Below are 15063 nucleotides of genomic sequence, written 5' to 3' on the forward strand. Positions count from 1 at the left end.
ACGTCAGCAATTCCAGACATGTCTCTTGCTTTTGCTCCAAACTATATCTCAAAACACTCTGCTTCCTCCATTTTTAATGTCATAGCCAATATGGCCCCGCCATTGCTTCTGGCCACTATTCTACAAGGTTTTTTAACATTGTAGAGTAATAGTCTTCAATAACAAGTTAAACAAGGACTAGTTGATTTCATTTCTTATATTTTTAATACAATTCTAGCTTCATTTTTGCTAGGAATAGGAAGGGAAGAGGAAAAAGGGATATCACCCCACATTATCTGTAAAAAGAGAGCTGCAAATGGGAGAATATAATCATTTACGTACAACCATACGTATGGATCAGTTTTACTTCTGAAATGACATATTGACTTCATAAAAAGTGTTATGGCCAGAAAAACACTCAAGAGAAAGTGTTGCAGAAAAAAATGGAAGAAAGTTTCCAAATTTCAAATCTTCATTGCCTTTCTAGGTCTGGTAGATTCACATGCCTCGTACTCCTCCTCACAATTGTGTTTGGTGCCAGTTAAATTTACAGCTTCAGATGTTGAAGGCTCCATCTGTTTATCAATTGATTCACAGTACATCAAGTATACCGCTGTTTTCTTCACAGTGAATCCATTCCCAAAAACTGCTTTCACTTCCACTTGGTCATCAGGTTCCAGATTTGATATTATTTCTTTCATCTTTTCTTCTTTCAAGGATTTCAGTTCGTCTTCTGTGTAGAGCAAAGCAGTTGCCTTTGTATAATTTATGATCATTAAGTAAAGTATACAAGATTCACATGCCTTGTTATCCAAATCTCTTGAGGGGATATATACACAACAAATAGTCATCCCTTTTAAATGATCATGACCATAAACTGAAGGCACCTTAAATTTAACAAAAGTTCCTTCATCTTTGAATGTTAGCCAATAGGGGTAATTATCACCAGGAAGAATACAGTCATCACCATACTTTGTAAGATTCAATCCCTGCATAATAAGAGAAACATAACCTCTAATTCAACTATATAATTATGCATGTAGAAATCTTTTTCAAAAAATTCAAAGAGAGAGAGAGAGAGAACCTGTGAAATCTTCTTTGACAGTGTACAAAAGACTTGAGGATTCTTTCCAATGTTAATTAAAAGATGTTCCAAGCAATTCTTAAGTATCGAGATGTCCATACAATTTGTGGCACACAACGAATCAGAAATCTCCAATCCATCTTCTAACAAAAGACTTTGTTGCTTTGGTACAGTACTTGGGATTGTTGAAGGACTATGGATACTGTATAGCATATCCCACAAAATTGATGATGGCATGCCCGCACGTGATGGAATAAGAGGTAGTGGATTATTTGTTGGGGACATCCAGGACCGGTAGAGAGAAGGAATCACATGATTTGATAATCCTTCATGACCACAAACAGATAGATATAAAATGCTTCTCAATCTCACCAAAGAATAGGGCACTTGTTTTAATGTAGGAGCAACTAGAATTGTCAAAGATTCCATTTGTTCTATGTCCTCCTCAAGCTTTTCAATATTCTTACAACCAGAAAGAATGAGAGTTTTTAAGCATTTTAATCTATAAATGTTTCTTGGAAGACTTCGAAGGCCAATACAATTCTCCAAATTTAGCAGAAGAAGCTTATGATGGAGCCCAATGGAATGATGTATAGTGTCCAAACTTGGACAATCTTTGAGGATTAACTCTTCAAGATTTGGTAGTTTCAAAAAATCAGGCGTTTGCACCAAGTGAGGAGAGTGGCTGAGATTGAGGATTTTCAAACTCTCCAATAACTATAACAAAAACATTTAATTTCAAAGGGAAATTAGCTAAACACATCTTAACAAAATAATAATAAAATATGAGGGAACAATTATATGTAAAATCCTTCATCTAAATTGAAAACCCTAAGTGAAACATTGTTTTCAAACAACTGAAAATTAACTTTGCAAGAGATAAACATACTATCAAATACGTGATCTAGAAAAGCCAAGGTAACACAAAATTCAATAAAATGAGGTAATATCTAGATCTATAGCAAGACATGTAAAGCAATGCGAAATAAACAAAATCCAGTAGCTTTATTCTTCAATAGTGGATAGGGAAGATTCAGTTAGAATTTATGCAAAAAAATCTATCAAGAAGGTTGTAAAATATAAAATCCAATAAAAAATAGAGTAATTTATTTACACATCCCAAATCCCACTTTAATATAAATCCATAAACTTTGAATCTAATACTACAAATTAACTCAACCTTTTGAGTCATACATCGAGCAAAAAAAATAACACCATATCACAGAAACTAGATTTGAAGTATTTTGGCATTTTTTTTTCAAAGAAATTAGGCTTTCTATCATATAGCAATTTGACAATATTTTTCATTTTTCAATTTTTTTTTGGGCAGTTATGGCTCAAAAATCCAACAAACTAGCTATTAATTTACATACCTGAGATTCCTTCCACACTTGTCTGAGACTGCTGTGCTGTAAGTCAATAACAACTAAATCCTCTTGATAAAGGTTGCTAGGAATGTATTTCATGGGCAAATGATGCCAGCAAAGCCATTTGAGATCTTTACTGATGTATTCGTAATCTCCTCTAAGTTGTACATTATCAAGACGAAGTAATCTGAGTCTCTTCATCTTCTCAAATGCTTTTGTCTGAAACGAATGCATTGTTCCAACTTTTGACATCAAAGACAGTCCTTCAATAGCTTTTGTTCCCTGCAAAAATAAACGCATATTGAAATCAAAATGCGCACTTATTTTATTTGTTTGCGAAAAGCAAAATAGAAACTTGTGTTATGGTACAAAATGAGTTCCCACCTTGTGTTTTAATAACACAGCTAGTGCATCCTCATGAAACCATAGCCTACTTCTCTTTCCAAGCTCATCTTGAGATTGTTCACGAATTATTTCTCTTCCCATGTCACGCAGCAAATCATGCATACCAAGCTTGTTCTTCTCATCAATGGTTACAAGGCTTCGCTCCACAAGGGTTTTGATTCCAATTTCAGCAAAGAATTTGCAGCCATTTAATATTTTTGTCACTTCATTTCTATCCATTCCAATAAAGAAGCAACATATATCAAGGAATATTTTTTTCTCCAAACCATCTAAATCATCAAAGCTTATTTTTAGTTTCTTTTGTATCTTGTCATTGGGAATTTCTACAAGTTTTTCCAATACTTCATTCCATTCCTCCGCGTCATCGCTATTAAATAAATAAGATCCAAGGACTTCAAGAGCTAATGGAAGTCTCCCAGAGTATGCAACTATTTTTTTTGAAAGTTCAATAAAATCTTCTTTAGGACTTTTTTGTTTGAATGCATGCCAACTAAAAAGCTCAATAGATTCTTTATCATCCAAATTTTCCATCGAGTAAACAAGACAACCCATTTTACGGAGTAGACGTTTATTTCTTGTTGTAATGATTATTCTACTTCCTTGAGCAAACGAGTCACAACTTCCAACTAGGGCATTCAGCTGATCTAACTCATCCACATCATCAAGTACAACCAGTGCCTTTTTATGGCAAAGTCTATATCTCAGTGTGACTTTTCCATATTCAATGTTATTTATCTTCATTTGTGTTGTCTTGCATATCTCTGAAAGAAGTTGGTTCTGTAAGCACACTTTTCCCTCTTCTTGACCCCAAACTTCTCTGATATTTGAAAGGTAACTTCTACTCTCAAAAGTATGACCAATTTTATTATAAATGGCTTTGGCAATAGTTGTTTTGCCTGAGCCCCCCATTCCCCATATCCCTATCATGACAACATCTTTAAATAGATGGTTTTGGAGCATTGTGATTACTTTTTCCACGCGATTATCCACTCCTACTGGGTGCTCAGCGACAAACAAGTGTTTCTTATCCAATATATCACAAACTTGCCTAACGACATCTTTAACATATTCACTCTCATCCCTGCATTCAATATAAAAACATGTATGGGTTCAAATAAATAAATTCAATATTTTGAAAGCTATATATTTGTTTGAAGAAAAAGAGATATTATTAGTAAACACTCATTATTTCACTACAAAACAATACATATGCCTTATTAGACTTGAGAATTTTACAATATATGTAGCTTTTAAGACTATGCCTAGCAGGGAACAAACAGAAATGAGTCATATTTCGAATAATAAACACATATCAAGTGTTTCAATTAAAAGTCAATAAAGAGAAAAATTACCTGGAACTAAGTACAACGGTCCCAGCAAGGCTACCAGCATTAGTAAGGGCTTTCTTCCAATCCAAAACTTGATATTTTGATAGTGAACTTTTTTGTATAAGATCTTCAAATGCTTTGCCAAAATTGAAATTTTGATGACGAATTTCTGATGGATCCACATGGTAAAATAAAGGTAGAACTACCTTCTTAATTGTTCTATGAAGCTCCATGATCATTGACAATTCCTCTAAACACCATTTAGATCCAGCATATTCACTAGAGAAGATGATGATTGCAATTTTTGAACTTCCAATTGCTTGCAATACTTCCTTTTTGATATAGTTTCCTCTTGGAAGCTCAACATCATCTTTGAAAACAGTAATGCCAGCATTATATAGAGCAGTGTAGAGATGTGAAGTAAAATTTTTCCGAGTGTCACCTCTAAAACTCAAGAACACCTCATACCTATAAGCTGAATAATATATTTAAAAAAACAAAATATTAATAAATTAAAATGCTATTTGAATTAATATAATTAAAATATTATTACAATGTAAACATTTTTATAATATAAGATTATAAACTATCAGAAATATTATGGATAATAATATTAATTATCATTGATGCATGCAAGTTGATATAATATGTGAAGCACATGAAGCATACCCACAAAACCATAACCTACCTCGATTTTCAAGCTCGTTTCGTGAAGTTTCATGGATTATTTGCCTTCCCATGAGTTGCAATAGATTATGCACTCTAAGTTTGTTGTTATTATCAATGGTTAAAAGTCCTCGATCCTCTAGGACTCCTATCCCAATGCGAGCATTGCTTCCATGGGCATCCAGCTTTTGGATCACATCATCTATGTCCCCTCCAATATATAGTAAAACTATATTTAGAAATATTTCTTTCTCTTTAGCATTTAAACAGTCAAAGCTAAGCCTTAGTTTGTTGTACATATCGGGATGGAGAGCTCTGTTCATATTCCACAATGTGGATTCCCATTCATCCAGTTTCTCCTCATCCAAAATAGAGTAAATGTCTGTAATAAGAGCCAGTGGCAGTCCCTCAGCATAAGCAACCACTTCTTTGCAAGCATCGATGAATTCTTCTTTAGGGTATGCTTGTTGAAATGCGCGCCAACTGAGAAGTTGAAGAGACTCTTGGTTGCTCAAAAGTTTCATGCAATATATATCATCCACTTGAAAGGCATTAAGTAGATGTAAATCGCTAGTTGTAATGATTATTATACTCCCTTCACCAAATTGTTCACGACTTCCACATAAAGTATTCAGTTGCTCTAGATCATCCACATCGTCAAGCACAAGAAGTACCTTCTTATGGCAATGTCTTTCATTCAAGTCAAGGCTTCTTGATTCAATGCTATTTATTCTCATATCTGTTGCTTCACATATTACTGAAACAAGGTCGACTTTCCTCTCTAATTGTTCCCTGACATTTGGAAGAAAACATGTACTCTCAAATGCGCACTGAATGTGGTTAAAGATGGCTTTGGCAATAGTTGTTTTGCCTATACCCGTCATTCCCCATATGCCTATGAAGACAACATGTTTTGATTTATTGTTATGAAGCATTGTAATCACATCCTGAGCACGAGAATCCACTCCAACAGGGAACTGCACGTCAAGTAACTTGTCGTAGATATCATCCCATAAATCACAAACATGCTGGGTAATATCCTGAATAAGGAACTCCACATCACTGTCATAGCAGAAAAGGGAGCATTGATTAATTAAGCATGACTACAAATAAAGCAGAATAATGGCATTAGGAGCAACACACACACATATTCCATCAAGAAATCAAGAAATGAAACACATAGTCTCACCTTCACAGAATTAAAATAATACAAGTCACTTCACAAAATCATTGTTCTATATATGTTAATCGTGTCACGTAAATTACAAGATTCCATTGCATAGCATGAATAGAAGGGAATTATCCTTGTGCTGCATCCTGAAGTTTTTGTCCGTTAAAAGTTTGTGACATATATTGTGACACTAGACTATGTATGTGCTCAGTATGGGTTTTCACCTCAAAACATTTAAAGAGAAAAAAACATTTTTGTGTGACTTGGGTGTATATGTGTTAAAGCCTAAAATAAACCCGCTTTAAATAATAATAATAATACAGCTTCAAGACATCCATTTCCTTGCGAGCGAATAGTCCAACTTACACCTCAATTTTATGAATCAATATCAAGCTTATATTTTAATAACTAATTGTTATCGACTGCAACAAAAAGTTGTACTACTCTCTCACACGCACACAATATTAGCAAAATTGAAAATAAATAGAATGCAAAACAAAAAGAAAAAGAAATTACACAGAGTAGAGATCATTAGCCACATGAAACCAATCATTTCTGCCTCCAGCTTCATTGAGAGCTCTCCTCCACCTTGACACTTCATTTTCAGTGGGTGAAAATTTTTGTATGAGACCTTGAAATGCTTCTCCAAAACCAGATTTTTGGTTACAAACTTCAAACTGATCCACTTCACAGAATATGGGAAGAATTATATGATCATATGGCATACGAAACTTCATGATTTTTGTAAGTTCCTCGAGGCACATGCTGGAACTAGCATAGTCTTTAGAGAAGAAGATGATGAAAATTCTACGACCTCGAATACTTCGCAATAGTTTACTTGATATCTCATCTTTAAAAGCAGAAGTTCCAGCTTTACATAGAGATGAATAGAGACGAGAAGGGAAAGATTCTTCAGTCTCTTTGCGTCTGCTAAAACTCAAGAACACGTTATATCCATTGCCTATAAGATTTTAAATTGCACAAAAACTGGTTAATATTCATTGTGAATGACCATAAAAGTTTTAAATATATACAAGAACGAAAACATAATTCACTGGCACTCATACCGTAAAACAAAAATAATAAATGTCATTTTTTCTTTTCTTATTTTTTTTCCTTTATTTTCTCTTCCTTCTTCCGCCAAACTCTTTCGGAGAAGCAATTGTGAGGTTCACTGTAAGACATTTCACATCGGATTTTGTGTCTTAAGTGTAAAATCAAAATTTTAGCCCCTTTTGGCAAAATCATGAAATATCTTCCCACATAGGCACATATGTCTCCGTGCCCCTATAACGGAACAACAATGTGTTTTTTGCTTACTAGATTGGGCCACAGGCCTGTAAGGCCCAACTCACTCGGTATAAATTGACCTTTTGCGCAGCAGTGAAGTGACTTTGTTGTTCATTTTTCAGATTGAATAATAAAGCCCAAATCCAAGTATATATTTAGTCTTTTAATTTTATATGATATTTTAATTTCGTTTTTTAATTCTAAAAAATATATTTTGAGTTCTTTTAACTTTAAAATTATTATTCTGAAATGATGATTTTTTTTAATGGTAGTTATGGTTGTTTTGAAAATTAAATTTAATATGTTAATATTTGAAAATATTTTATTAATATCTAAGATCTCAATATTATTATTTTTTATCAATGATTTTAGAGCTAAAAGACTAAAAATATACTCCTTAAATTAAGTAACTAAATTAAAATTTTATACAAAATTAAAAAACTAAAAATACAGTTTAGCCTAAAGTATATTATTCAGCTTTTTTGGTTGTGCTCTGCTTATCAGATCGGTTATTGAGCAGGTTAAAACAATAAGTCAAGTATTAATTGATCAAACTAAGAATTCAATATTAGATTGGTCAGTATTAAAATAATATAATTTATATATATTAATAGTGTAACATTCAAATAAAAGTGCATTACTGAAATATTCGTGCATAAATTAAATAATTCATAATCAAACAAATATGTTCAAATTTAATGAACTATTATTTTTTAAAATAGAAAATGACATCATTCCAGAGGGAGTAAGGGACTAAAAAATATAAAATTTAACACGACTAACCTACTCAAGACTTGTGAATTGTGATCAAGCCGGTCTATAAAGAGACATAAGATACTAAATTATTTATAATTATTTAATATTTAATAAAAATCAAAAGCTTTTCAATTTAATAACAAAAATCTATTTTTGCTGTTCGAGATGGCTGAAAGCTTCGATTCTGGCTTCGAAATAGGGTTTTGAATCCCAGATCAGAATAAAAAGAGGAGAAAATAAAGCATAGATTATTTCTGGGAGGGGATTAATTTCCTTTGTGTTGATCAAGACGTCCCTCTTTGATTTCTTTTTGATACCCATCTTTTGTTTTTTTGAGCATAAGATATGAAATATTTTTCCACTGAAAGTGATAGAAAGGATGAATGGGTTACCTTGCTCGTGGCTCAGAGGCTCATTCACTAGATCCATAATCTTCTGTCGCGTATCCGCTTCAGAGATATTGGACTCTTGGAACGATCGATCAGTCGCGTCTTTCTGAAGAAGAAAAAGAAGAAGAAAAACCATTAATTAAAAGAAAAGTGCAGGTGGGGCAGAAAGTTACCAGTGAATTTGCTAATTGACGATAAAGACCAGAGGGGGGGGGGGAGGGGGGAGATTTGTGAGGCTTATGCTGCTTGTGCAGGAGAGTGAAGGGAGAAAGAGTGAATGAAACGAAACAAAGGGATCCAGAAGGAGATTTATGGGAGGAAGAAACGAGAAGGTTAAATTATGCATGCGCCATTGAGTTCCTTAAAGTAATTACTCACTCTAATCCATAATATAAGTCATTTTAACTAATTCACTAAAATCAAAAAATAGTAGTTAACTCATTAAATCTGTTTTAAATTGAATTTTTCTTAACTTTGCTCATATTAAATGAGATTGTGAAGGTAGAAGAGAGAAAAATGTTAAGAATTACTTCATTTAAGCATTAATTGCAGGGACAAAACTGATAAAGAAATACTAATTAGCAGCCAAGTCATTTTTCTATAAACAATTTACATTGTGACAGAGGGACGGAGGGAGTAATAACATGCATTAAAATCAATGAATAGTTTTATAGTTTAATGGCATGAAAACTCCTATCTCATACTCATTCTGGTTCAAAATATAAGTTTGAAATAACTACATTATATAACTCAAAATGTTAGTTAAAACTAGTCAAAGACAATAAAATTTAAAAAATATATAATTTATTTTCCTAAAACATTCTTATTTACGGAGAGGATGAGTAGGAGAGCAATAAGAGCAAATGAGTGGAAAAGAAAAGAGAGATGAGAACAACGTATAATTAATTAGTGATAAAAAAAAAGTATTAAATGATGAGGCAAATCAAAATTAAAATTTATGAAAAAAAAAAAACACGTTATTCTTTCAAAGTGCTGAAGCATTTTGTTTCTTTAGATCTTTTTGGATGAACTGAAACGTTTTTAAAAATTTGAAGCTGGTATTAAGTAATAAAAAGTATGGGAAATATTAGAACACAACGCGTTTTGCTTTAGATTCACTTTTAACAAATTTAATTTTCAAATTGCTGAAGCATTTTGTTTCTTTTTTTTTTTTTTTTGGGTGAACTGAAGCATTTTGTTTCTAAAAGTCCTAAAGTTTGGAACCTGTGAAAGTGGGGATAAGTTATTAATTAAAAGTAAGGTTTCTTTGTTTGTTTTCTTTTGACCAGAGGCTTCTTTGTTACTTAATAATCACTTTCATCCCATCTCGGCATTTCCTTCCCAGTTTTGTCGTTTTGTGTGGGGGATATTGTTCAGCATTATTGCCTTGTTTCTATATTTAAATTATTAGGACAAGGATAATATGAGGGGTATTAGAGCCTTTGCTCTCTTAAATTTGTTTTTATTTTGATTTTGATCCTCAACTTTTAAGTCATAGATTTTGGTTTCTCAAGTTTCTTTGAATATAAAATATTGGTTTCTATAATTTAATAAAAATCTGGACCATTTACTTCTTAAAGGACAAAAAACTCATAATTGAAATTTGATGAATCAAAACCAAAATGAAAGTAAATTTGAAGAATCAAAAATTGTATTAACTCATGATAGAATGAACCCAAAGATGTGGAATTTAAAGGGAACATATGAAAATTTAAAATTAATTATTTATCTCTCCATTTAAACCCACTTGACATATTATTTTATAATGCTTCATTTAATTCAATATGTTCAAATCCCAATTAAGATATCATTAAAATTCAAAATTAATTATTGATTTCTTCATTTGAGCCTCCATTAAAATCACATTTAATAATGATGCTCCTCATTTAATTCAATATACCTAAATCCCCATCAAAATATTATTCAAATTGTTATAATTAAATATATTCGGATCTTATAATATCATATATGACCCGTTTTAAATGAATCCGGTATTATAAATTTTCAAGAATAATATTACAAGTTTTCAAGAATATTATTGATTAATTGATGTTCCAAGCATCACATGGGTCATGGGCTGAAGCGGGGAGAGAGAGAGAGAGGGACGTATACGATAAAGTCCTACGCATCACATGGTGGGGGCCGGGGGGAATGATTCAAAGGGTGACTGAGGCTCTGTGGCCTTCTATTTTAGATTTGTCGGTATCATTAACTCACCACATATCATCACTATCACTTTAAGGTCTGGAACACGATAAAGTGGAGTTCAGTTATTTAATTTAAAGTAAGGTTTCCTTTGTTATTTTAATCCGAACCACTTTCATCCATTCTCCTTTTCAGTTTTCTTATTTTGTGTGGGAGTATATATATTATTGTTCGACATTATTGGCTTGATTCTATTTAAATAATTAAGGACAATGAAAATAGAATGTGAAACCAAAATCTCACTGCCCACTGAATTGTCAAGGATTAATAGTTAAAACTGTTTTGGTATCAAGCATCAATCATCGTTGCCGTTGGAGAATAAAGATGAAATTTTGCCTTAAAATGAATCAATCAGCTGCTTGTACACTTGTCCAACAAAGCGAGTTCGAAAATTTGAGGGACATGAAATTCAACGAAAACATCTAAATTATCAACAACTGTTCAAGTATTTAGCACTTGGGGGACTAAGCAGAGAGAATAATTTCACCCCTATCCAACAAATAAATAACCCAATCAGCAAAGCATGAAGGATGAGTTCACCTTCCAGGAATACGAACACACTTCATTATATCTGCCTGCCCACAAAACCTGACCAAATCTCATGGCTTCAGTCACCCATAATTGATCAGGAAGAACATGACAGTGAAGTATCCTTGACTTTTGTTAATGGCAATTAAAGACTCCAAAAATATAAAAAAGGGTTCCTGATAATAAACACCGTAAAATTAGATTACGCGTTGGTACTTCTAAAATTACAACTTGATCAACCAGATATAGTCAGGGTGTTTTAATACAAAGATAGGAACAAAACTTACAACATTCTTGTAATTTTGAAAGTAGTCATGTTGTAATTAGTAACACCATTGGTAATTTTATGATCATCAATGGTAACTTATATCGATCATTCCTAGAGGAGCTTTCAGTTTTAAAGTCTGTAACCATCATTAACACAAGTTAAGGATCTTTCAGGGTAAATTTTGCTAACTGATTTATCATTTGGACTGGAGGATAGCAATCTAAATACTTATAACCACAAGTGAACAAATAAAACAATGAACAAAACTTCATCAAAAAAAAAGCACAAAACTCAATTTTGGTCCTTCATAGAGAACCTCAAAGGACCTCAACGTCAATTACCTCTTCGAAAGATATTATCATATCACTTCAGTACTCAAAACTTAGATTTGGTTCTAATTTCATCCTTCAAGAGCTAGTAAATTACTGACACTACTCAACTTTTAAAGGAGAAAATGACACTACACAATACTTGAAGGAGAAAATGACATATGAGCTTGAAACTAATTAGTCTCTAGTATTAAAGTGACTAAGGGAAAAAAAGCAACTTTTAGGAAGCCAAATTATATTCGGATCATCATAGGAGAATCAAGATGAAATTTTGCTAAAAAATAATTCGGTCACCTGCCTTTACGCTTTTCTAACAAAGCGAATTCAAGAAGTTGTAGTGATAGGTGGAGAATTGCTTGAAGCACTCATAACGGCAGCTTCAGGAACTGGCTGAGAACCATTTATGGAAACAACAAGCTCAATCTTTTCAAACTGGATGCCTTAAGATTTCAGATCAACTTGTGGTGTTTAACCAAAATATGTATTTCCTAACTAGAACCCAGTTGATTAAGGTGTAACTGGTCTTCTAGGTTTCAACAACTTTTGGTCCACTACCGCAGTCAAATACTTCAGAATCGGTATGTATTTGAAAATTCATTAAGGCACATCTGTCTCCAGGATCACAAAGTTGAGCAACTTTTTTGGCAAACATGAAATCCAATGAAAACATTTAAATCATCAACAGTTGTGAAGGCATTTAGCACTTGAGGGACTAAGAAGAGAAATAATGACACACTTATCCAACAAATAACTCAATCAGCAAAGCATGAAGGATGATTTACCTTCAGCAATACATGATCATAATTTTATCATTATTAAGTGTCACACCCCGACAATTTAGGAGTAACCGGCACGGAATATGAGACAACTCACATTCCTTAAGCCTTGAAACAATTCATAAAACACTTATGGAATTATTATAATACCATTTCTAATATTATCATTAATATAATCATCTTGAGGATGCACATAGATATATATATATTTTAAGTTATTTTCATACACACACATATATATTCGTTTTATACAACTCCAAAAAAAAAAAAAAGGATCCTGCTTATAGCTGAATTATAAAAGTAATTACATGAATGTAAACTCAAATTCACATCAGTTAGTACTTATTCCAAAAACATCTGCAAGCTTTGATTAGCAATGAAAGTCTTCATTATACAGCTAAAAGTGCAGGGTCAACAGTACCATCTAAGGACAAATTTTTTCCCCCCTGAGTAAGTAACATCCCATTAATAATTCATAAAATAAAAACAAAATAAAATACATGTTGAAAGAATAAAGCATTAAGATATAATTCTATAAACAAAAGATTTACAATTGCCTCTAGTTTCTGAATAAACTAATCAACATAAAATATATATACAAAATTAGCTAAACAATTAAAAACTTGACTCTTTTTTTTTTTTAATTGAAGACTTCAACAGAACAAGAAACAAGCGTGGACACACAGTCCACGAGGGCAAGTAACTAACAAGCACAGCTGAAGCCACGAATGCAAGTATGGTCAAAGTCACGAATGTCAAGCGCAGCTTAAGCCATGAAACAAACGCTGAAACGAAGCGAGCTCGAAATTAACCATGACGCACCAATACAAACGTAGCTGAAACTACGAATACAAGCGCAACTTAAGTCATGACTACAAACACAGCCGAAGCTAGGAACACAAGTGTGAGAACAATACTCACGAATAACAAGTGCAGCTAAAGCCACGAATATAAGCAAGCTCGATATTAACCATGGCGAGTCAAGGGCTAACAGTACTGCTGTTAGCAACAAGTGTTCTGTCTACAGTCCTCACAAAATCATTTTCAAACATGCATGGGGCCAGTTTACCATAAGCAGATAAAGATTTTTCTTTGCGATTGAATAATCGTAAAAATTTCATGACAAAAGGCCCTAGCATGAAAGTTCACCATTGTTATTCTCTTTTACAAACTTAATAACAAATGCATAATTCTTTTTAAGAGTCGTTCCTTCTAATTGCTTAACAGTGCTGTCACATAATTGTCATTATTGACATTCAAGCTTCAGCCACTTCTATAACTAACCAAGCAAAACCTCCAACAACATAACAACAGCCGAAATATACTCTCAACAACTTAAAAAGATAGGAATAAAAATCTTGATTTCAGCCTTTCCCGTGTGAAATACTACATAAAATTTAATCAATAATATATACTCTTAATAATAAGATGCATGTATCATTTCTAACAAGTAATCCCATCAAAACTCAATCAAACATAAGAAAATTTCTCGACTTCTGTTTTATACATGCTTTAAGATTCAATTTAGTAATCCAAATTGGCCACTGCAACATTTACATACATCCGAGCAAACATCTATCTCCTTAGATTCCAACATAGAGTTTTAGCAACTTTAACGTTTGAAATATCAACCCGATACCTTTTCAATAATTCCTTAGTTTTATTAGAACTTTTCAATAGTTCCATAAGGTAAAATCCACCCACAGCACCTTTAAGCCATTCCTTTAATTTATCGAACTTTGTTAAGTTATTGAGCAGCAATTTCGAGTAACACAAGATAGGATTACAACCAATCATGACCTCAAACAATTTGAATCTTGTTTAGTTTACCCCCTGCACCCAACATCGTAGAAATTTAAACCTGTATTTACTGCCCCACAAGGAGGAAAGATATCTTCCATCAAACCTATGTAGCACACATGATGTTTCCAGTAAGCGAAACAAATTCCTCATGACATATACAATGCCTCTTATAATTTCTCGTTCAATCATTCCATCAAGCACCTTTTGAGCAACCCAATACCAAGACACAAAACAAACACCACCGTTCATAAATTATCAACCATATAATTTCAAACTCAGCATTTAAAATAACCAAAGAAGTCCCATATAGTGTGTGTGTGTGTGTGTGTTTCGACCCATCTAAGTATTTCTTTCCCCCATCTACACAACACACAGAACAGCAAGCGGAGGATCGAAACTCCTATACAAATGTATACCCACTGACGCAGCAAGGAGGGAGAAGGTTTCCCACATAACATACACACAAGGATGTACCCCAGAAAGAAAAATTTGAGGACTTTAGGAATTCGTACAGCAATCCAGAAATTCTTCTCCATCTCTCCCATTGAAAGTATCAGCGAACTGGAGAAAAAGAAGAAAGCAAAGCTGCTCAGACGAGAAATCAATTAGAGCTTCTACAAAAATTTCCTCCCTTCATTTGCTGTTGTCATCGCCCCCAAGAGAAAAAGGAAAAATGGGGGAGAACAAATGGCCATGGGGTTGACGGTTGAAGCTTGCAG

The 15063-nt window shown here is 33.1% G+C and overlaps 1 protein-coding gene across 1 annotated transcript; it reads right to left on the reverse strand.

Annotated features, from left to right (window-relative positions):
* Positions 1-443: 443 nt before the first annotated feature.
* LOC114721446 (putative disease resistance protein At4g11170) lies at positions 444-8475 on the reverse strand. Its single transcript, XM_028907262.1, has 9 exons — positions 8439-8475; positions 6517-6961; positions 4852-5891; positions 4188-4638; positions 2815-3916; positions 2437-2712; positions 1064-1780; positions 867-962; positions 444-734 (listed from the first exon to the last, which is right to left on the reverse strand). The coding sequence occupies exons 1-9, from the start codon at positions 8473-8475 to the stop codon at positions 444-446; spliced, it is 4455 nt and encodes a 1484-aa protein (XP_028763095.1).
* Positions 8476-15063: the final 6588 nt, after the last annotated feature.

This window comes from Neltuma alba, unplaced genomic scaffold (genome assembly GCF_004799145.2).
Source record: "Neltuma alba isolate B1F8T4 unplaced genomic scaffold, ASM479914v2 tig00012036_pilon, whole genome shotgun sequence".
Taxonomy (NCBI): domain Eukaryota; kingdom Viridiplantae; phylum Streptophyta; class Magnoliopsida; order Fabales; family Fabaceae; genus Neltuma; species Neltuma alba.